General features: G+C 46.8%; 1 protein-coding gene across 8 annotated transcripts in view; it reads left to right on the top strand.

Moving 5' to 3' along the window:
- The window catches only part of Rimbp2 (RIMS binding protein 2), a 192,179-nt gene extending 169,729 nt beyond the window's left edge, over window positions 1-22,450 (top strand). For 4 of the 8 annotated variants that reach the window (XM_029478015.2, XM_029478008.2, XM_085837207.1 and 1 more), the window contains 6 exons: window positions 5,932-6,116; window positions 6,793-6,961; window positions 8,486-8,589; window positions 10,039-10,110; window positions 18,810-18,944; window positions 21,071-22,450. In XM_029478015.2, the coding sequence (XP_029333875.1) occupies window positions 5,932-6,116; window positions 6,793-6,961; window positions 8,486-8,589; window positions 10,039-10,110; window positions 18,810-18,944; window positions 21,071-21,259 (854 nt within the window). In that variant the 3' untranslated portion in view covers window positions 21,260-22,450. Of the gene's footprint in view, window positions 1-5,931; window positions 6,117-6,792; window positions 6,962-8,485; window positions 8,590-10,038; window positions 10,111-18,809; window positions 18,945-19,436 lie in introns of all 8 variants that reach the window. The other 4 variants (XM_021163023.2, XM_029478014.2, XM_029478016.2 and 1 more) reach the window with 2 other exon arrangements.
- Window positions 22,451-23,909: the final 1,459 nt, after the last annotated feature.

The following is a 23,909-nucleotide window of genomic DNA, read 5'->3' as shown; positions in this document are numbered from 1 at the left end:
TCACTTTCTGTCCACCACCTACTTAAAAAACAATTCTGGGATCATGTTGTAGGACTTTGGTCCCCATGAAAAATGCCTGAGAGAAAGGACAACAGGACTCAGTGCTGGGGTTCAGTCTACCATGCCAGGGAGCATATGAGAGGAGAGTGGCTCACTTCATGACAGTCACTCATGTGGGAAGGGAGAGAAGGAGGAAAGAGAGAACAAAATACTGTATCTACTGGCTTTCCCCTGCCTACTCCATCAACAAGAGCCACCTGGGATGGTGCTTCGCACATTTCCCACATGGAGGGTGCAGCTCCTCCTGTTACATCCTCTCTGGATCTACCATCAGAGACACACTCAGAAGTGCGCTTTAGTAAGTTCCTGGGGGGGGGGAGGAGAGAGAGAGAGAGAGAGAGAGAGAGAGAGAGAGAGAGAGAGAGAGAGAGAGAGAGAGATGCTGAGTTGACTGTATACCCCAGATGTGCTCCAGGTGTGTAGGGCTGTCTATGTGCATGAGCCACATTGGTGCAGGTCTTGGGAACATCTGGAAGCTGGACATGTCCCCAGGGCACGTGTCCCCTTTCTGAGCCACCACTGGCCCTTCCCCTCTCCATCCATCACAGTCCTGTTCTTTTCTCCTACTCCATGGAACCTGCATTTCCTTTTCATACAAACCATTTGGGACTCAGCCAGTGGTGCCCAAAGTTGTCACTGGGTTGTTGTCATCACCCAGTGATAAGGGTGGCCACAGGTCAGGGGTGACAGCTGCCATTGACGTGGGATGATGGGGGCAGTAATTCTAAGGAGTGATGTTTGTAACAGGAATGGGGAGGAGCCAAATAAACCAGGCTTCTGTGAACACACACACACACCATACATACAGTCACACATACAGACACACCGTACTGCACACCACACACACACACACACACACATCAACAGGGACACTAAGCAGGAATGGCTGGGGTCAATACCAGGTTCATCATTTCAGAGCTGACAGAAACCTATTCAGGTCACCTCACTGGACAATGACAAATGGGGGACACAGTTCTGCTGGAGAAGAAGATGCCTCTCACATGGCCAAATAAACAGGCTTCTGTGAGTCCCTCCCATCCCCAGAGCAGAGATACCAAAAGCAATAGTGGGCATTCCTATGGTCACAGAGAGAGATGCCATTTATGGAGGTAGGGTGGGGTTCCTACTCTAATCTCCAGGCCAGGAACTTAATGCTATTGCCATAGCAAGTCAGACTACACAAGAAGTCAGGGGACATCTCACGCCCAAAGACATGTCAGATGTCCTTGTCCCTGAGAGCATGGGACAGCCTTCTCTGGCCTGACTGGGACCCTTGTCATTGCATCTTATGCATGGTTTGTCTGGATTCTTAACGTGTAGCTGGTCCCAACGAGACAGTAATGCTATGTCACAAAGATCACACCCTTCATCTTAACACTTAAAAGAGCATGAGCCCGTGAGCCCATGCAGCTCTCTTTACCTCTTCTCAGTTCTTGTAGCTACTGGAGAACCTGTGCGGAAAACCATAACTTAAACCCAGCACTTTGCATGGGGTGCCCACGTGTAGAAGGACAGACAAACCTCCATGTCTGTGAACACAGGAAAAAAAAATCCATGTAATAGATCATCAGTGTAGTAGGTCATCCATGTGATAGGTCATCAATGTGGTAGGTCATCCATGTGATAGGTCTGCCACTCACCAAGAACACCAGGCACATGGCCCAAGGAGCCAGTGACTAATAACCAGCAGGTCAGGGGTCAGAAAATATGGTCCTCTGGTCTTTAATTCTCTTTTCATGTTAAAATGATAGCAACTGGGTTCTGGAGAGATGGGTCAGTGGTTATGAGCAGTTGCTGCTCTTGCAGAGAACCTGGGTTCATTTCCTAGTATCCATGTAGCAGCTCACAACTGCCTGTTACTCCAGTTCCATGGGATCTGATGCCCTCTTCTGGTATCCACATACACACAGTGCGCACACATACATATAAAAAAGAAAAAGTAAAAGTTAAAAAAAATTAGCACTTAGTATTTTAGACATTTAATTGTGCTTATTTGTTCCCCTGGGTAATTTTTGGTCTTTTTGTTAATCTTACTACCTACCCATCAAATGCAAGGCCTTGAGGTGGGATGGGGTGTGTGTCAGTCTCCTGAAAACAAATGGCCACACCTATCCGAGTGTAACGGAGTCTACCTCGCTAAGTGACATGAGCTCTCCTGCATCATTTCCCATCTGCCTGGTGGTTTGAGGGAATACAGCACAACCTACATCCATAGAAAATGCTGAAAATTGAAAACAAGTCGGACAAAGAGAGACTCCCTCCCTGCCAAGAGGGCCAAGGAGCCTGTTGCACATTGTAGACATCGTCAGACGTTTAGCCCAGTTCAGGTTGGAGGCTTAGCATTTTCAAAACCTACTGTATTTTGGGTTCTGAAATGCTCCGAGCTCCCTACTAACGCAAGGACTAGAGTTACTTGTCACTTGGGAAAGGATAAGATTGATAGAAAAGGGAGTTGTAGACCTGTTTAGTAGTTCGTTGGGGGCGATTTTACCCTTCGTTGTCAAGATACCAGCAGTCCAGTTCAATAGCAAACATCAAATGTGCATCAGTAGCATCAGCATGATCCAGCAGAAACTGCAAGGCTCCAGTCAATCAGCACAGGTCAGCAGAAACGGTCAGAATCAGCTGGAATACTCTAAGAAGATTTTTGGTGTGTTTCCGTCTATGAAATGAAGACCAGCGAAGTCCAGCGAGGCATTGCACTTCCGTAGCACACACCCTCCCAAGTGTCTGCTTCAGCAAAACATCACATGCTCTTTCATGTGTCCACTTCAGCAAAACATCCTCTCACGAGACCACTTCCAGCAAAACATCACGTGACACAACTGGGCTTCCCAAGAAACAAGGAATCCCCATTCCATCAGGTGCATAAGCTGTTCCTGAGCCAGGGCATCCCTGTGCGTCCTGGAAGACTTAGCTGGCATTAGCATCCAGGGGAAGCTGACCGTAGGCCTCCATCCTCAGCTTCATACTCCACCCCTGGCCACAGAGGTCTTGCTGTCCACAGAGAAGCCACATAATACAACCCAAAGAAGCACAGAGAACTCACAGACAGCAAATGCTCATCAAAGCCACATCCAGAAGATGCAATCCCTGGGACGTTTGTAGAGCTGAAACTAAACTAACCAGGTCCCGTGACAGGGGACTAAGTTCTTCATGCAAACCCCAGCTAGATCCAAAGTGGGGCCTCACAGCTGCCCTGGGGTTCCACCCTGGAGTCCACACATCATCCTGTAAGAATAACTTGGAGTTCTTACAGTGCTTCCTGACAAAACCACAGTGAGAGGCAATCAACAGGCTGTAGATAATTTTGTTCCATGTTCAAGTTAAAGGTCCAAATAAAAGAAGACAATGGATCATGAGGCAGCCGGTTGCTTATTGTGTGTGGTTCTGATAACATCCACACCATTGTAAATAAATAAATAAATAATCAGTCTTTCAAGTTGCTAAAGGTATTTTGTTTTATTTTTTTTATGGTTTTAGGGTTACTGAATATTATTTGGAGACACACATTCATACCATCTTTTTATTAAGATTGGTCTTTATTGGTAGTATTAGTGTTTGCATGTATGTTGTGTGCTCCTTGTGCATGCAGTGCCTGAGGAAGCCAGAAGAGGGCAGCAGATCCCTTGGAACAGGAGTTAACACAGCTGGTTGTGAGCGTCCATGTGGGTACTGAAAACTTGAGCCCAGGTCCTCCACAAGGGCAACCAATGCGCCTAACCTCTGAGTCATTTCTCCAGCACTTGAAATATGTTTATGATACATGAACAAAAAAGGGACAAATACCAGGACAAGAAAGCCTTGATACAAGTGGTTTGTACCCTAAGGTACAGACTAGCATTAGAGAAATAAAGATGAGGGAGTTAGTATGGACACAGGGTTTCTTATTTCACCTTATTTTAAAATCTGGACTATTTTACTACTTCTCCTTAGATTTTCTGACACAGGACAGGTAAAGGCTGTATATATTTGAGGTCTGAGAAAAGGTGACGATTGAGTGTGACAGCCACTCTGTAGTGCAGGTGTGCTTCTATTAAGTGTGACAGCCACTCCGTAGTGCAGGTGTGCTTCTTTAAATCATCATTATTTGGTGGGTGAAAGAAGCCACCTCTTTGGTGCTCTCTGTCCACTTATGTCACCCCTGGAGTCACAGTGAGAGACAGTTATTGGGGTAGTTGCTCTCCCAAGCTTTTCTCCCTCCTGACAGTTTTAGTTTCTGACCGAATAGCCACAGCCTCTATGGGGGCAATATTCAACCTGAGTGTCTTGATCCCTCCAGGGTTTGAGCAACCCTTTCATAGGAGTTCCATAGCATATACCCTGCATCTCAGAGGTTTACATTGTGATTCATAACAGTAGCAAGGTGACTGTTATGAGGTAGCAATGGAAATAATTTTATGGTCGGGGGTCACCACACCTTTAGGGTTGCAGCATTAGGAAGGTTAAGAACCACTGCTCTGTCGTCTCCCTCTCTATGGAATGCTTGCCCACATTCGTGTCTGTGCGTGTCTGTGCGTGTGTGTGTGCATGTGGGTATGCATGTGTGTGTTTGCACACATGTGCATGTGCTTGAATGTGTGCATGCATGAGTGTGCATGTATGTGTGCCAGTGCATGCATGTGTCTCTGTGTGTATGTGCAGGCATGTGTGTGTGTGCGCATGTGCTTGTGTGTGTGTGTGTGTGCATAACTGGCCTCTGTATTTGCAGGTTCTATATTCTCAGGCTTGAGCAACTATAAACAGAAAATATCTTAAGAGCAGGTTCACCTGTACCAAAGATACACAGACTTTGATTTCTTTCCTCGACTCCCAAAACTGTAGAACAGCCAAGCATTGACAATGTACTGGAAGTGCCCTGGAGCCAATTAAAGTGTCCAAGATGGGGTGGGGGTAAGGGATGGCCAGAGAGATGGCTCAGTAGTTAAAAACATATGCATATGTATTACTCTTCCAGAAGACTTGAGTTTGGTTCTAGGCACCACATCAGGAGACTCACAACCACCTGTAACTCCAGCTCCCAGAGGATCCGACACCTCCCGCCTCCGAGGCACCCGCACTCATGTGCACAAACCTACACATAATTAGAAGTAAATCCTTTTTAAGAAGTGTCCAAGGGGGAAGTGTGAAGGTTCTATCTGCCATCTTATTTAAGGGGCAGGATTATTAATGGAGTCCAGTATCTGCATGAGGGAGTCTGCACTGACATTCTTGCAGGTATAGTTTAGATAACCACACACCTCATGATATATCAAGTCTCTCTCTCTCTCTCTCTCTCTCTCTCTCTTTTCTCTCTCTCTCTCTCTCTCTCTCTCTCTCTCTCTCTCTCTCTCTCTCTCTCTCTCTCTCTCACACACACACACACACACGCATTAGGATACCAAAATATATCACAATTAGATACTGAGAAAGCATTAATTTCCTTCCATGTAGGGTGTATCTGCTGCTGGTTAGACATTCAGAGCTGGCAGACTATCACCGTCGGCCATGTTGAATTCTGAAGTGTGAGAGGTAAATAACCTTGTAGTTAGCCTTGTGTCCTGCTGAGGACCCAAGAGGCATCTCATGGGGGTCCCATCTGCACTTCGAGGGGACCAAACACCTATTCTGGTAAAGCTTCAAGGCCTCTTGCTTCTGTGGCTTTCCCTCACAATATGGCTTAGGTTGGATCGAATGGTCCTGTTCAGAAGCAATTGCCCGCTTCCACAGTCCCATCTCTGGCAGATTTCTGGCCCCATGCTGAGCCCAGACAGATGAAGAGGAGTGCACAGGGCTGTCCTTTACATAGATCCACTTTACATGTGAGCTGTACCCCTGAGTTGTTCCATGGGTGTCACACGATCCCTGTGCTCTGTTCCCTGCCCGCTCCAGATGAATACAGCAGCCGAGACCATCTTTCTCCAGACTTCTATGATGAGTCCGAAACTGACCCTGGTGCTGAGGAGCTCCCAGCCCGTATCTTTGTGGCTCTGTTTGACTATGACCCACTTACCATGTCCCCAAACCCAGACGCTGCTGAAGAGGAGCTTCCCTTCAAAGAAGGACAGATCATCAAGGTACTGATGGCTGTAGTGCCACGGGACAGGGGACAGCAACTGGCAGTGGAGATGGAGTGTTCTGCATGCCAGCCTGGGCAGTAGCAGTAATTTGGCCTCAAGGGCTGTTAGAGGAGATGGCTCAGGGCTGGGAAAGCCTTGAACATAGGACAGGCAGTACACTTACTTCACCTAGGAAAAGGGCAGTGCCTTTGCCTGTGTGCCCTATTGATGGAGGAGGCTCTTAAGACTCAAGAAGCTAAGGAAACTTACAAGGATCAGGACACTCAGAAGTTTACAGGACTCACAAGGCCCCTCCCCTAGCTTCTAAAGCTGTGAATAATTGCCCATACGTGTGCATACACACTTGTGTGCCTACGTGTGGCCTGTGTACTACATGCTCAGTCAGACCTTGAATTTGAAAAGCAGAGGTTTTAGCATCTGACACCTAAACTTCAAGCTGGCACACCAACAAAGGGGAGGGGGGAGAGAGTGAAGGTGAGGAGCCATGGTCACCGATCCAGGTGGCCTGTGCCTGATGTATGTGAGTGATTGGGCTTGATAAGTGTGTTCTCAGAAGTTTTGACTTTAAGTGACTCTGCTGCCAGTGAGGCTGATGTGTGGCTGAGCCGGTCTATCAGATGCTCCGATTCCTTCCTCCCCTCTATCCCCCTCCCCACCACTCCTGTGACTCCAGGTATATGGAGACAAAGACGCAGATGGCTTCTACCGTGGGGAGACCTGTGCCAGGCTCGGCCTCATTCCCTGTAACATGGTCTCTGAGATCCATGCGGATGATGAGGAGATGATGGACCAGCTGCTGAGGCAAGGCTTCCTCCCTCTGAACACGCCTGTGGAGAAAATAGGTGAGTGTGGTCCCTCAGGCTCTGCTGCACTTGGACTTTGCAGCAGGCCATAGCAGGGAGCAGCTGCCACCACCTCTGAGTGACCAGTTCTTGGGAAGATTTGCTATCCATTATCCACTCTGCAATCCAATTACTGCACTTTGGCTGTGTGCTTTAGAAACATTCACGCACTCTGGTATTTGTGCACCGACTTGTGATTTCTGTGCTGATAAAACATTCTAACCAAGAACAACTTGGCAAGGAAAGGGTGTATTTCACCTTCTGCTCATTTTTGAGGAAAACTATGGCAGGAACTAAGGCATAGACCATGGAGACTTGATGCTTACTGGCTTGCTCAGCCTGCTTTGTTTACAACCTAGAGCCACCTGCTCAAAGGAGGCACTGCCCACATAGGGGCTGTCCCCACTCCTACCTTAGTCCTCAGTCCAAAAAAATATGCCCCACAGACTTGCTCCCAGGCCAGTCTGATGGAGGCAAATTTCTCACAGGCCAGTCTGATGGAGGCAAATCCTCTGGATAGATGTTCCTCTCCCCAGTGTACAGTCACATTGATAAAAGGTCAGAGGCCTCTCCCGGGAGGATGGGAAGATGCTAGCAGTGAAACCAGTCAGTGTTGAGTCAGTGTTGAAATGCGGCCTTTTTTCATGGGACCTGCCTTCTCTTCATTCAGGGGCTTTGGATTTGTAGTTGGCTCTGGTCTAGAAACTGATTGATGGGCTGTGATTATACTGTGACCCAATATAGCCTTGCTTTCGTTTGTTCTAGAGTTCTTTTGCTTATATAGATCAAACAGAAACTGAACAGGCTTATCTATTTTGTTCCAAGAAACACCATGATTAATTAGCCTGTCATCAGTCAGTCATTGCTTTGCCTGTGTTGTCCATAATGGTAACTGCTCATCTTGCCTTGTGTGATTTGATGCTGTGACCTGGCCATACTGCTCTGGGTGTCTCAAAAAGATGCCACCTAGCATGTGTGACAACTCACCAAAACTACTCCTGCAGCTCCTGCACCCCTCGAAGGTGGTTCCACCAGAGTCTTGTTGTCTAGCAATTATTCACAGCTTTAGAAGCAAGGGGAGGGGCTTTGTGAGTCCTGTAAACTTCTGAGTGTCCTGATCCTTGTAAGTTTCCTTAGCTTCTTGAGTCTTAAGAGCCTCCTCCATCTTCTTTTCAGGAAGTAAGGCTTCAATTCAAAGGATAGCTGTTGTTCTCTTTCAGAACCTCATGGTTCCTGCTAGACTTTCCCAAGCCATAGCCATCTGATGCCTCAGACCACTTGGACTTAGTTTGGGAGAAGGTCCCAAACTATCTACCATGGAGTCCCCACAGCATGGTAGATACAAAGGAGAATAACACTGTGAAAGTGAATAGTCTAGAAAAAAAAAAAAAACAAAACAAAACACTGGAGGCTGAGACAGTTGGCCCAAGTTGGGGATGTTAGCAAGCGGTGCCCACACTTTTGGGCAATGAGCAAGGTCACCCAATTTGGGGATCTTCATAACTAGATCTTATGGTTTTGCAGAGAGAAGTAGAAGAAGCGGCCGGGGTCACTCTGTACCCACACGAAGAATGGTGGCTCTCTACGACTATGATCCTAGGGAAAGCTCTCCTAACGTGGATGTTGAGGTACCAGCCTGGAGTTCTTTAATGCTGACCCCGAACTACCGCCAATGGCTTCCTGACTTCTTATGGGCACCATGCTTAGGCTGTGTGCCTTTGAGTCCCACTTCTCTCTGAGCAAGGTAGAGAGGGAGAGCCAGTGACCAGCCACTCCACAGCAAACCCAGGTCCACGTTACCCGTGGTCAGCTGAGGTCCAAGAATGCTGGCAGAGACCCCAGAAATCATTGATAAGTGAGCCAGTGGCCCTTGAAAGCCATGCTCACAAACTGCCCTGCCCCCTTCCACAGAGCTGAGAGTCATCCTATACCACAGGTTTGCCACCGAGAGGAAGGCAGACTCAGCCTTATTCCAGAGTATGGCACACTTGCTCCACTGTGCTCTAAGTTCCTATTCATCTATTAGGGTGTCTGGTTTCCAAACTGTGTCATGAAAATGTATGCATAGAATACACCTACCTACGTGCAGAGTGGTGATCACTGGGAGAGATTGAAGTGTCCGATGCCCCAGGACAGTTATAGTAGCCAATCCCAAGTCTCCCAGCAGAACTACTGGAAGAGTGACCTGCGACCCACAACTTATTGGGTGTGGCAACACAGAGACCCCTTTTAGCAGAGAAATAAAAGTTACCATGACTGATGAACCCTCTCGTGCCTATGAGATGAGAGGGAGGGCTGGTGTTCTAGGGCACCCCGTGGCACAAAGGCAGAACAAGAAAGGCTGAGGTCTTTGCCTCCAGGGTTACCTGTCCTCACACCAGAATGATCTGGACTCCCGCAAGCAGCTTCGCTGTGATAGCTTATTAGCGCCGCCTGCTGAACTGTATTGGTTCATGCTTAATGTTTAGAGACAAAGCCACGCTCCTGGTTCTCCTGGCTGTTTCTACATTCTGCTGGGCTCTACAATTTGAAGGGTCTAAGGAGAGTTTGCCTCCTGGACACCGGGGCTTGTGTTCAATATTCCCTGCTGTCCCCACACTGGGACCTGCTGCTCAGCAAACATTTAACAGATAGGTATTGAATTGACATGGAGTTGGGAGGTTGTCTTGTGCAGAGAGGGTGGTTACCAATGGTCCGCCCATGTTCCCCCATGTTCCAGGTGTAGAGTTACTTGATTTCCTGTGCCTCACCAGGAGGTGGCAATGGCCTTTAGTCTAAATTGTTTCTCTCAGGCTTACTCAGAACAGACCCGCCCCCCGCCCCACCCCCAACGTCCCACTGCTTTAAACAAACCCCCACCCCCATCCCCACCCTTCAGCTTTGAGCAACCCGGGCACCTGGTCCCTTGGGTCTGCATCCTACAGCCAGCCCTGCACCTTGACACAGTCAAAAGACAGGTGCATTCCCAAAGGGTAGGAAGGATGCTGGACCTTATACAATTCCTACCTTGTTGCAATATACTCTTAGCTTGGTCTTCTGTTGCAATCTGCTCTTGGCTCTGTCTTCTGTCTTTGCAGGCTGAACTTCCATTTTGCACAGGAGACATTATTACTGTTTTTGGTGAAATCGATGAAGATGGATTTTATTATGTAAGTTTTTGAAACATCAAAAAAAATGCTGTTCATTTTGGGGGGTTCCAATCCCTGGTTCGTTCTCTCTCTCTCTCTCTCTCTCTCTCTCTCTCTCTCTCTCTCTCTCTCTCTCTCTCAAATTAACACATGAGCTTGGGATATGACTATGTCACATTCTAAAGTATTTGTCTTCTTACTGTCTCTCTGAGATAAGTTCTCTTTTGTATTATAATATAAAAATCTGGGGGCTAAAGTGGTACATGATTGTAAGTTCAAGGAAAGGCTGGGCTATTTGGCTAACTCCTATTTCAAAGGAGGAAGGGGGGAAGACAGAAGGAGAAAGGGAAGGAGAGAGAGAGAGAGAGAGAGAGAGAGAGAGAGAGAGAGAGAGAGAGAGAGAGAGAAGGAAGCCGCCACTATGGTCCGTCTCTTATTGCTCTCTACTAATTATAGTATTTTCTGTGTCTAACAAACTGTAGACACAGCAAACACAAAATTGCTACTGTCCAAACATTTACAAAACAATTTGATTTTCTAGGCTATTTATGGCCTGGGTGGTGGGTTTTCTTTTACAGAGAATAGGAAGTAGAAACAAAACAAACAGGTGGACCAGCTCTGGCTTCACAGCTTCCCCACCCCCGCACCCCCTCCCCCAACAAGACACTAGAGAGTCTCTCCTCTGCTCATTCACTGCCGGTAGCATCCATGGCACCTCCCTCCTGTTCTGCAGCTGCCTAATAGTCTCTGGGGCATAAGCGAGGCCATCCATACACAAGGTGGGGCTAACTTCCTGCATCTGTAACTGGACATCCGCTGCATGCCCCCCTGCAACCCCTCCCCTCCCAGCCCCCCTGTAGCCACTCTCTGTGGCTGCTTCCCATGGCTAAACCTCTAGGGCCCCTTGCACATAATTGGGAGTCTCGCTTCTCTGTGCAGTACTGGATGGCCCCAGAGGCCCCCTCCCGCAGCCTCAGGCATGCAAGGTTTAAGAGTTCTGACTCTCTTCTGAGCTGCCTGGATTTCACAGCTGGTTTGGGTGGGATAGCCACACCCCCTTATGGACTTTTAGTGGGATAGGCACACCTCATTGCAAAGAATGACAATGTCCTTCTCTAGGTCACAGTCTTTCCTTCCTTCCTTCCTTCCTTCCTTCCTTCCTTCCTTCCTTCCTTCCTTCCTTCCTTCCTTTCTTTTGTTTTTTTTGTTTTGTTTTGTTTTGAGACGGGGTTTCTCTGTGTAGATATGGCTGTCCTGTCCTGGAACTCACCCTGTAGACTAGGCTGGCCTTGAACTCAGAAATCCACCTGCCTCTGCCTCCCAAGTGCTGGGATTAAAAGCATGCACCACCACTGCCCAGCTCACAGTCTACTCTTTAGCTTTGTGTTTTGAGAACCGTTTTGGTCTATGAGTTTGTATGAGGTCACAGTTCATTGTCTTTGGACAGTGACTACAAGACTCGTTCCAGTGATGGAAAAAAATTACTTTTTGCTCATCACAGTGATAGAAACAGTTACTCTTTATTTGTTCAGCTTCAAGCTTATTTGTCATTTTCCAACTTGTGGCTTTATTTACCTTTTTTTTTCTGAGTTAGAACATTATAAAGATCATTTTGAAAAAGAACCTGTCCTGGGCCTGCAGAGGTGGCTCAGAGCTTACCAGCTCTGTTTTTCTTGCTGAGGACCCCCAGTTGGTTCCCACCACCCATGCTTGGTGGCTCACAACTGCCGATAACCCCAACTCACGTGGTATGCACACACACACACACATACACACACAAATGGAAATATTTTTTTGAAAGAAAGCTGCCTCATAGTGTAGATACTAAGTTCCACTTGTAAGGAGGATTTCATGGACTGCGGTTCCTGACTCTGCTTCTCCATGCTCTATGTTTTTAGAATGTATTTTATAACATCTCTGGGGGAATCATTTTGTAGTGAGCCTTGCCCCTACCGCAAACCCTTCATGCGCTGTTTAACAGAGAAAGCCTATGTCACGTTTAGGTTAGGCTCGGAGAAAACTATGTCTATCAGACAGGGAATACACTTCCTGCTATCTAGCAGAAATGCAGAAATCTCTTACTCCTCTTTTTATATGTCTTTAAATCATTCTTAAGAATCTATGGTGCTCACTATTATTCTCTACCCCTGGCGTCAGTTTGCTTTTTCGTTTTGAGATACAGTCTCGCTACGCTGTTCAGGCTGGCCTTGAACTTGCCTCCTGAGTGACAGTGTTACAAGCCTGTGTTTCTAGGCTTGGCTGAAGCTGACGGTCACTGGCTACACAGAATGCATCTTGAGAATGTGTGTGTTCTCCGAGGACTGAGTGAGTTTGTAGCAGTTGTCATCAGCTGAGTCTCTTGACTGCTCCAAATGACAACTGGGTTGTCTCTGTTAACAGCTGTCATCTCCTTTTGTGGTCTTAATGTCATTACAATGTTGAATAACTCGTGCAGGTAGCCAGCCCGTGCCCGTGACAGGTGATAGATAGTAACACACTTCATTAGCAGACCTACCTACACAGGGTAGACTTCCATCTTCCTGATATAGAGATCCTGATTTAGTTTACTAAATGCTTTTAAATCATTAACCTATTGACATGGAATATCTGTGCACATATATGAATATATGCATAAGCATATATGTGCATATGTGTGTATGTGTATAGTGTATACATGCTGGATGAGTTTATTTTCCTGATTCCTTTCTTAGTACACTCATCATGACTACAGGGGAAGGCTACTATAATTTTTGTATTTTAATTTGCATTCAGCCACTCTTCTACCAGTGCTGATCACGTGTAGGGAGTTTCCTGTTGGAGGCCTGGGGGCTCTCCTGCTTTGACCTCTTCCTCTCCCATTTGAATACCCTTGCTTCTCTTGTCTTATTGCTCTAGCTAAGACTTTCAACACAGTAGGGGCTGCAGTCATGGACTCCCTTGCCTTGTTCCTGGCTGTACTGCAAATGCTTCCCAAGCTTTTCCCATTTAATATGGTGCTGGCTGTAGGTTTGCCATGAATAGCTTTTTATTATGCTGGGGCATCACGTTGAAACGTGTTTCTTTTATTTCAGTGTCTTCAGAACTTTTCACGTGTAGCATGTTATGCTTTGTCAAAAACATTTTTTTTTGCCTCTATCGAGATGACCATGTGATTTCTGTCCCTGACAATATCTACTCAATGAAACTTATATTGCATATTGCTTAACATATATTGAATAGTCCCTGCATCTCTGGAACAAACCCAACTTGGTCATGGGCAGTGATCTTTTTTGTTAACCGACTGACCATGGAATATATATGTGCATATGTGTATGCATATATATACACACACACACACACACACACACACACACACACACATATACTAAAAGGGCTCGTTTTTCTGGTTTCTTTCCTACTACATCCTCATTAATGTGTGAGAGAGAAGGCTCTTCAATTCATTTTTCAAACATTTTGTTGAGAATTTAAGCATCTGTATTCATCAGGGAAATTGCTCTAGAATTTTCCTTTTTCTTAAATGTTTGCCTGCTTTTGGTATCCCTGTCACACTAGCTTCCTGAAAAGAACTTGGTAATGTTCCTTTTCTATTTTCTGGAATAATCTCAGAAAAGTGGTGGTCTTACTCTTCTCGGAATGTCTGGTAAAAGTCACCACTGAGTCCATGTGGGCCTGGACTTTTTTTTTTTTTTTAATGTTGGGAGATTTTAATCACTGTTTAAATCTCGGTAATTACTATAGATCCAATTAAATTGTTTATCTCATCTTGGTGGATCATAATGTGTCTAAAAATTCATCCATTGCTTTTAGATTTTTCAGTTTACTAGAATAGATGGTTTTTATGGTAATGACAACTTTCTGAACCCATTGGGATCTGTTGCAATGGCTCCCTTTTCATCTCTAATTTGGGTCTTCCCTCTCGTTCCGTTGGTTAGTTAAGGCTAACGGTTTGTGACTCTTGGTTCTCTCTTGGAATCAACTCTCTGTTCATTCTTTGTATCTTTTTCTGTCTCATTAATTGCTGCCCTGATCCAATTATTTCTTTCCATTTGCTGATTTGCCATGTTCCTCCTCTTCTGGGGTTTTTAAGGGATCTTGTTAAGCTGTTTACATCTGATTTCTTGATGTAGGCGGAACCATATCTATAAACTTCCCTACTTGGGCTGTCTTTCTTGTGTCCTGGAGGTGCTGGTACGGTATGCTTTCATTTGATCACAGTAACATGTTGATTTCCATGTGGATCTCCTCACTTATCTTTCAGATGTGTGTTGTTTAATCTCTGAGAGTTCATGTATGCTCGAGGCTTTATCTTGCTGCTCATCTGTAGTCCTAGTCCACCGTGATCAGAGAGGATACAAGGAATTGCCTTCCTGTATTTGTTGAGACTTGCTTTGTATAATATATAATTTATATATTATTTAAAGAAAGTTCCATGGGCTTCTGAGGACAGTATGGATTCTGTAGTGTTTGGATGGAATGTTCTGAAGGTGTCCCTGAAATGCCTATGATCTATGATACCGTTTAAACTCAGGTGTTTGCTTTGGTGTCAGAATGACCTGCCCCACACTATTGTTGTGCTGGGTTATTCTGGGACATCTTGGTGGCATTTGCTTGTGGGATTGGATGCTCCTGTGTTCAGACATGTGTGTTCAGCATGGGGATGTCCTCTTGAGGGATTGCTTCCTTCAGTACCAACTCACTGTCATTATCTTTTCTCCATCCTTTGCTTTGACATCTATTTTATCAGATGCTAGGGCAGCATCAGCAGCTTGTGTTCTGGGTCTGCTTTCTTGGACCATCCTTTCTACCTTCCACTCGGATGCAGTGCTAGCCTTTTTTGGTGAGGAGCATTTTTTTTTTTTTGAGGCAACAAATAGATGCTTCTTGTGTTGTTGGGGTCTTGTTTTTTTAACCCAATCTACTAACTTGTGTCTTCTGATTGGGGGAATTGAGACCATTAGAATTCAGAGTCATTGTTGAAAGTTATCTGTTTGCTTGTTTGCTTGCCGTGGTACTTGGTTTTCCTCTCAGTATTAATGCAGTGTGATTTGTTCTTCCTCGAAGTCTTGGGGTGGGGTGGGTTTTCTCTTTGGACTAAAGGATTTCTTCAGATATTATCCATAGTGTTGCCTTGGTGGTCACAAATTCCTTCAGTCTTTTACTTTTCAAATTATAGGAGTGTGGTTTGGCAGAGCTGTCTTTCAGAACTTGAAATGCATTTTCTAGGTCAGTGTCACTTTAAAGTGTCACTTGACAAGTCTGTTGTTACAAGAAGGAGCCTGCCTTTGTGGCCTGGTGTTTCTCTCTGGCCACTTTTAATATTCATTTCCTTGTTCTGTATGTTTAGTGTTTTGATTGAATCATGAGGGGAGTTTCTTCAATCGTCCGTCTGTGTGGTCTGGATGGGCCTTTTTCCCTAACTCTGGAGAACTGTCTGTCAGTCTTGAACATGGTTTCTGGCTTTCAAAACAGATTCTCTTCCCGCTGTGCCGATAAATGTGTAGAATTTGGTCTACTGTTATTTGTGTCTTACAAGTAAGTCATATAGCTCTGTAGTTTATCCTTGTCCTTGCTGGATCACCTTGTTCTTGCCAACTCATCTTCAGGCTCAGATATTCTGTCCCCTCCTCAGTCTATTCTGTCACTGAATTCTCCACAGAGGTTTTACAGTTGTTGTCTATATATTTTTTTTTCATTTCCAGTACTTCAGACTAGGTTTTCCTTGGCATTTCTATTGGTTAGATTCCTTTTTCACATCACCTGTCACTCTCCTTTCTTTGGCTCCTTCTGTTTTGAACATCCTTGTGACCGTTCTATTGAGTTATTTAGCTCTATCTCCCTAGATGCCTTTGCTTCAGGATTAGTCATTTTTTTGGAGGACATCTGTGTCTTAGATCACTGTGATGGAATGTATGCACCTGATATTATTTTGTTGCTTGGTTCTTAAAAATTTGCTATTTTCTTTCAGTTGGTGTCTTTTCAACATTCAACTCAACTAGAAGTTGAATGTGTAGTTCACAAAATAACTCTTCCGTCCAGGAGCCCTGAGGGCCTTGGCAACCTCTGCACCATTCCCAGGGTGGCATATGAACTAGAAGAGCAACCATGGCTGCGGACATTGCTACCTCACAGATGGCAGGCTTCCCATTTAGTAGCAGGGACCCTTCAGACTTCAGTAACTGTGGGCAGACAATCAAGGACAGTGTGGAGAGCACATAGTTCCTTTAATAAGATTAGGAGTGGGCAGGAAGTAAGGGCAAGGATTAACTGTTACATCAACTCTAGAGATAAATGAGATGGGTCAAGTATTGAGAAGGAGGCACTGGCATATTACTGGGGCTCCTCAGATTTTAGAGAGTATTAAATCTGTGGAAGGTTGTATTTAAGAAGTAAAAGGTGGACTGGAGAGATGGCTCAGTGGTTAAGACCACTGACTGCTTTTCCAGAGGTCCTGAGTTCAATTCCCCCCAACCACTTGGTGGCTCACAACCATCTGTAATGAGACCTGATGCCCTCTTCTGGTGTGTCTGAAGAGAATGACAGTGTACTCACATACATAAAATACTCTTAAGATGAAGGAAGGGGGAACACTGAGATATAAGGCTGAGGAGTATATTTTTAATTGTATAGTAAACCTGATGGGGTATCTGGACATCTTCAAATATGAGCACTATACAAACAAAAGCCACACATGTGTATATACAAGGGTAGAAATAACAGAGCATTTGTAGTTTGACCTGCTGGCACAGTTATGCTGAAAAGTGAACATCTCAGCTTCCCCTCACTCTAGAAGGATCCCTGCGTTACTGTGTGCAGGAGGGAACAGTGGGAGCTATTATTTGTTCCCTGCAGCCTCATGTTCCTGCTGTTCCAGTGGGGCAGGGATGTTATGTCTTTTCTCGGTAGTTCTCTTGGACCCTTGCACACACGCACCGAGGCCTCTTCTATCCTTGTATGTTGGGTGCATTCAAGAAGCAGCTCTTCTCTCAAAGCAGTAGGTGCTGCTCTATTCAGGGAAGCCTGATTGGCAGACAGGCTGGTGTGGAGGAGAGGGCTTTCAGCTGGTCTCTGCTTCCCTGCAGGGATCTCCCCTGGCTTAGAAAACTCAACAGACCTTGCAAGAGAGCACACCAAAGGCTAGCTCTTTTTTTTTTTTTCTTTCTCCCATTGAGTTTTGGTGGTGAGACTTCCAGCCTAGCAGTTTACCCAGAAATCCTTGGGGGGGGGTACTTGTCTTACAGTACTGGGTTCTGTTTGCCACGCTGTGGATGTGTTAGAATGGGGCTTTCCTCTTAAGTCTGTCTGTTCCGTGGCATGCATGTTGTCTTTTGGTGATCTGGCAGTGGACATTTTTGCCTTTTGACTGCGGCAGACAATACAGGCATAAGCATTGTCCGCGTGGCTCCCTGAGACCTGGCTCTCCAGTTTTGGGGTGCAGACCCTGAGGTGGAGCCATGGATCACATGGTAGCTCTGTCTGGAGTGTGGGGAGGACCTGCCACACTGGGCTCCCCAGCATTCCCGTCAGCTCCATGTAGATGGGGGTCCAGTCTCTTTCCAAGTCTTCACCAATATGTATTTTCTGGTTTGGGAGGGTTCTGGCAGGGGGAGCGGGGGTGGGGAGTTCCTGGCTGTATTCATCCTGATGCTGTAAGATTCATGTATTTATCTTTTTACTGATAAAAAGAATACCAGGGCAGGGGAATGGTAGGTACACGCGGACCTTGATGGAACAGCTCTCTCCTTCCACCAAGTGTTCAACCAGGGGTTCAACTCTGGTGTCAGGATGATGGTGGCACCTTACCTGCTGGCCCACCCTGTCGTATAATTGGCATTTGCGCTGTGACCAGTGGTGCTGTGATCTTCCCCCCTCCCCCAAATTGGGGGAGGGGAGGGGAGGATAGCATTTGTCTATTTATATGGAGAGATGTCTATTTTTGAATGTCTTTTGTTGCTTGGCTGTTTTCTTTACATATTCTGGTTAATAGCCCCTAGCAGAAAAAGATCACGGATAACTACGGATCCCTCCCTTGAGTCCATTGCTATGCCTTTGGTGGTGTACTGTGCGTGTTTTAGTTGATGATGTAGGCTGACCATCAATGAAGAAACACAACCCCATGTCACCACTGTCACAAGCTAGGCTAGCATACTGCCACCGTCTTATACCTCAGCCAGTTTTACTTCAGTGCAGGGTCTCACCAAGTGGCCACGGCTTGCCTTGAACTCCCTTGGTAGCCCACACTAACTCAATAGGATGCAGATTCCAGGCAATTGCTTCCCCACACTCCTGCTCTAGAGAACCAAGGAGTTAGATCTTTTTAGGACCTAATTCCCACTTCTGAAATAAGAGCTGCACTGGAGAAGGCAGATCAAGACCCATATTGGACTCAAGCTGACACTTCGCAGGAGGTTGAGCCAGGAGGGTTGTTGAGTTTAAGGCTGCCCTGGGCAACGTCCCTGTTTCAAAATAAGTAAAAGAGGGTGCTGGGCATGTGACTCAGCAGCAGAACACTTGCCTGGTGCGCACAAGGCCCTGGATTTCATACCTTGTGTGTGGCTGGGCTTGTTGTTCTAATCTGGGCATTTGGGGAGTGTTTATCCAGCATTCCGCTAAGGCCTGCCACTTAAGCAGAGCATCATAATGGGAGAAATAAGCTCTGAAGAAATAAGTGACTCCCCCTTGATCCCCCCTCTCCCTCCCCAACCCCTACCCTGTGATTACAGGGAGAGCTGAATGGGCAGAAAGGCCTTGTGCCTTCCAATTTCCTGGAAGAAGTGCCTGATGATGTGGAGGTCCACCTTTCCGATGCTCCGCCCCACTACTCCCGCGACCAGCCCATGCGCTCCAAGGCCAAAAGGGTAAGCCAGCCCCCTTAGCCCGCCTGCCTCCTCCCTCCCCTCTCTGCCATCTGGCACAATCTTTGCATTGCTGCTTTCGTGACTTGGGCCCCACCAGCATCTGCCCTCGTTTTTTTTCGTTTTTTTTTTTTTTTTCCTCTGTCCTTCTTTGGACATTGTGCCCGCAAATGCTTAGCTCCAACACAAGTTGGTGTTGCACAGAAGGACCCTTTGGTTTCAGTCAGTCTGCCTGACCCCAGGGTCTTCCCCTGGCCTGCACAGTAGGTAGGTGCACAGTTCAGCTGACAGAGAGTGAGGTTCAGGGACCTGGATGTCACTGGCCTCCCCCCTTAGGGTTCTAGATGGCAGGGATTACTTAGTGTCCGTAGCACGCCTGCCTGAGACTGCATTCTCTTGAGTGTCTCATCTTTACGTTTCGCCATCACTGCGAGTTCTTATCTGTTGTATTTTACGTATATGTTTTTATCTCTTCGCTCATCTGCTTGGACATAGAAGAAGAGTGTTCATTTCACACCCTAATCAGGCATGTAGCCGTCACGTAAGTGAGCAACCGAAGACACCTTAGAGAGATACCGACTTAAGCTACCCTAAGCGGACAGCGCGGTAGTCTTAAGACGTCAATGTGGGCTTAAAGAAAGAGAGAGAAAAGAAATATGTCTCAAAACAAACAAACAAACAAAAAACCATTGGACCTAAAGTATTAGGCTATCTCACCTGGTCTCAGTTGCCTGGCAACTGGATTCATAGTGAAATGAATCATCTCGAACAATTTTTTTTTTTAAATGTGTCCATTGAGAATACGGGAAAGGCCAACCTTGGGAACATATTTCTTAAAGCTGTTTGTTTACACAAGAGTGCGCCAGCGTGTACTCACAAGGAGAGTTGCCTATTGCATTGTTAGCTACCCTCAGTCAAAAAGCACAACCGGATCCATGTGTTTACCGTAGCAGGGTTGACTCATGGTGAGAGCCAAGACAAAACTTTAATCCCAGATCAAGCCCCAAGGGGTGGCCTTGGCTCTGGGCATGCCAAAGCTGGCGGAATACCCAGCTGCAGCCCCTTGGCCTTAGGAGCAGGTGTTCCCTCTCCTCAAAGCACAATTGTCCCGAGCTCATGGAGGTACGCATGTACCTACGAGGTGCTGGCATACTAATGCAATAGTGTCTCCGGATGCGGCAGCTCCCATGACTGCGCTAGCTGGCCCCATGGTATCTTCAGGTGTGCTTTGGGTGCGCCCTAGGTGTTCTCCATTAGAGTTAGACCTTGATTTTCAATCCAAGCAAGCTTGGGGGCCCCTTGCCTTTTATTGTGTGCCCACTGAGTGCCCTGGTCTCACTCGCCAAGTTTTGCTCTGGGGAGATTAGTGAACCAGAAGCCTGGCGATCCCTGGCCACTCCCAGGCGTGTGCCTAGCTGCAGAATGAAGTGAAATTGGCACGCAGTGTTCCTGAATCAAATTCCACCCCCCTTGGAAGCACTGTTGGTCGGCCACCTAAAGTCTCTCAAAGCCCACCATCTCTCTGTGCTGGGGAAAGTGCACACTCCTCCATTGGGAAATGGTGAGAGTCTTCAAGAAGGGCCTTTGAGCTTCCTTAGATTACAATTAAGGTTCATTTCCGTTTTTTTTCTTTCAAACAGTGTGCCATCCCCAAAGTTTCTGTAGGACTCTAACTGACCCAAGGGCTCACTCCACCATGGCAGGGCCTTATCGACCCCCACCTAGTTCATGATCCATCCAAATTCCCACTGAGAGCTTTTTTGATTTACAGTGATTGATGGGTATCTCGGCCACCTTGCCTATCCATCTGATTGACAATAACCCCTCCCCTGCTTTTAGTCTGAATTTCCAGAGTAAATTATGACCTGGCTTTCTTTGCCAAAGCGATGGCCACCCCGTCTCCCAAGACAAAGACGGCGAAAGCCCATGGAGGGCCAGCCCCTCTCTCTCAGAGGGGCCTTGGGAGAGGGCGTGTGCTTCTCATGGCATACTTTAAAAATTGAAAGAAGAAACGAACCACCACCCAACCCACCCTTTCCCCTGGCTGGCGGGAGTCGGGGGCAGGGTTACCCAGTGAACTGTTGTTGGCGCTGACGCACTCAATAAAATTGTCGCAATGTACCTACTAGGTTCCTCCCGAGGGTTCAGGGACAGCAAGGAGAGCTCCATCCCCCACAGCCCATCTCCATTCGGGGTCACCTACGTCATCTATGGGTTCTGGTAGTCCTGGGAGAGGCAGGGAAATGTCCTCGAAAAAGAAAAAAGGGCTGCTCTCCAGAGGCAAGAAACTGCTGCAAAGGCTGGCCGCAGTGAAGTGACCCCTGAGCCTCCGGACACTTCCAAATCCATGTCACTGGCTTTAATTCCAAACGAGGACTCCCAAAACCCAACCTTGACCCCCACCCCCCACTCCCCACCCCAGCAGTAGAGAGATACACTCTTACACTACCATTCACATGATACCACTGGAGAGATCAGGGAAGGGGCTGCACCGCGGTCCCCTCCCCCTCCACTCCCAAGGTTCTGTCCAAGGTCTGGGGTGGGGAGGTGGGTGGGGGGCAGCTGGCTGAGCAGCAGAAGGGGCGGGGAGAGGGCTCTCTGCAGCCACCTCCCCTCCACCTGCAGTTCCAGCCGGCACACACTAGAGGGCAGCCCTGACAGGCTTTCTGACCTCCCTCCCCCCAACTTCTCAAGACGTTTGCCTCATTACACATTATTGTCATTTTCACGCGGCTCTTGAGATTCCTAGTTTAACTCGCCTTGATGTTCTGGCCTTATAACTGCACAGTGGTTTGTACTGTCGAATAAAAAACACCGTGTATACTTCGCATGTGTTGTGCATTCCTGGTCTTCATCCTCACTTGACACAGTGGCTTCACCTCAAAGTGGCCCAGGCCCTACACTTTCAGATGCCTGTCTTGGGTCTTTCAAAGCAAGCCAGCAACACACAGGACATGTTTACTTAGCCCACCACATGAGAGACAGGGGAAAGGAGCGGGAGCAACCGGGCAGCATGCATGTCCTCTAGCCAGCCAGGGAGCTGACCAATCTTTGCCTTTAGTGTCCTATCCTGTGGCTTTTAGCTTTCTGTTCCTTTCATTATTTGTTGAAATGCCTTGCCCCGAGACACCATCCACAGCACACATAGCAAAGCCACCACACGCTTCATTAGCCAGACCAGAAGGAGCCTAAATTGAAATCTCTCAGACGTCCCACACCCATCTTTATCATTAGCCTCGAACAGCAGACCTCCCCAGATGCTGGCTGATGGGATGGTCACAACTTTGTAATTCCTGTCCACTGTAAACTGTTTTTACTTCTTTATACATACTTTTCAGACTGCCTTTCTTTTGTAATTTCTGGAAGGTTTGTAAATGAATGGCAAAGCTTTCCCTGTGCGTCTTCAGAAACTATATTGTACATTGTAATATAATTGTATGTGGTAGATTGATTAAAAGGTCGTTCCTCGGTGTGTGAAGTACTGTGCGGGTGTGTGCATGTGTACAGGTAGGGTGACATATTTTCTAGAAATAAACTTTGTTATTTTGTACAACACCATGCCTTTTTGTGTCTTTATTCCTAACACTCTTATCATGGCAGGGGAATGGAATTTCTTTCTGTTACACGTCCCTAAAGAACTCTGTGGGCTTGGGATTTCTGGGACCAAATAAAATATGTTCTTGAGCCATGTTCTGGGAGTCATTTCTATGACAATCCTGGTGGCAATCTTCGTGGGAAAAGAGACAGCAGTAATCAGTATGGGGTCTCTGTGTTACCGGAGACACGCAGCAGAGACCACGAGAATCTATTGTATGTGTGGATTCATACCAAACCTCTTAACAGCATCCCTGGTATCTTTTCCAGGATATTACTAAAGAACCACACAGACTCAATACAGCCAAATGCAGCCTAACTTCCCAGATAGATCTACGGAGGTTTCCCTCTGCAAGCTCAGTTCTACTGGCCACATTTTTCCTGGGATGTGGGGAAATGCAAGGGCAAGGCAGAGAAAGGATGCTCTCTTCAGTGTGTGCTTTCTCCTCAGAAAGCACAAGGGACCAGGGGATAGACACCCCCACAAAGCCATATTCCCACTGAGCCACTTTCTCCAGCCTGGCCCCAGCTCCTAAGAACCTGTTCAGCTATGAACTCACTCAGTAGATTGACTGATGAAGCCGCCATTCCCCTCCCCCCATCAGGTCACTTCCCAAAGCTCCTCAGATGGCAGCCAAGCCCTGAGCACACCAGCCTTTGGGGGACAGTCTTAGGTTCAACCCTTAACAGTAGAAACTGTTCAAAGAGCTAAGACCAGACTGTTTATGTCAAGATGAAAAAAAAAAAAAACAGTTCAAATCCACCACCTCATGGGCCGACACACACTGATGCAGTTATAGCCACAGCCACGATGTTATTCATGTAGAACTTACCTATCACATGTAGACATAACTCTCACAAGGGGGAAAGAACCAGTCACGATCACGAGGATAAACGTCTCTCTGTCTTGGTGACTTTTCTCGATGCTCTAAAGGAAGGGTTTATTCTGGCCACAGACTGAGGGTGGCACCCATGGGAGGCAGCTTGGCCACACTGCACTGCACCCGGATGGGCAGTAGAGACACAGTGTTGCTCCTCACCTGCCTTAGCTCTCCTGGCACCATCACAGACAGGTCCAGGGGTTCCATGGAGGGTCTGAGTCCCTTTGGGTCCACATGGAGGAACCACCATTCTGCTCACTTGAGTCTTGGTGATAACATTGACAATGCCCTCCCCTCCAACAAACAAACTACAGCCATAAATCAAAGGTGATAAGGAATGAGATTAACACAAACACACATACCCGCCACCAACTTCCTACTTGAAAGTAACTATGAATTTCTCACAATCAAGGCTCTTCCTTGCCTAGAAGAAAGGGGCTTCGGCCACACCCTCACTGAGCTGGAGCTCCGAAGAGAAGGGTAGCTTTGGGTC

The sequence above is a fragment of the Mus caroli genome, unplaced genomic scaffold, assembly GCF_978045245.1.
Source record: "Mus caroli unplaced genomic scaffold, Mus_caroli_1 scaffold_4, whole genome shotgun sequence".
NCBI lineage: Eukaryota > Metazoa > Chordata > Mammalia > Rodentia > Muridae > Mus > Mus caroli.
Note: the sequence above shows the minus strand (reverse complement) of the source record. Positions and strands in the feature narration are given on the sequence as shown.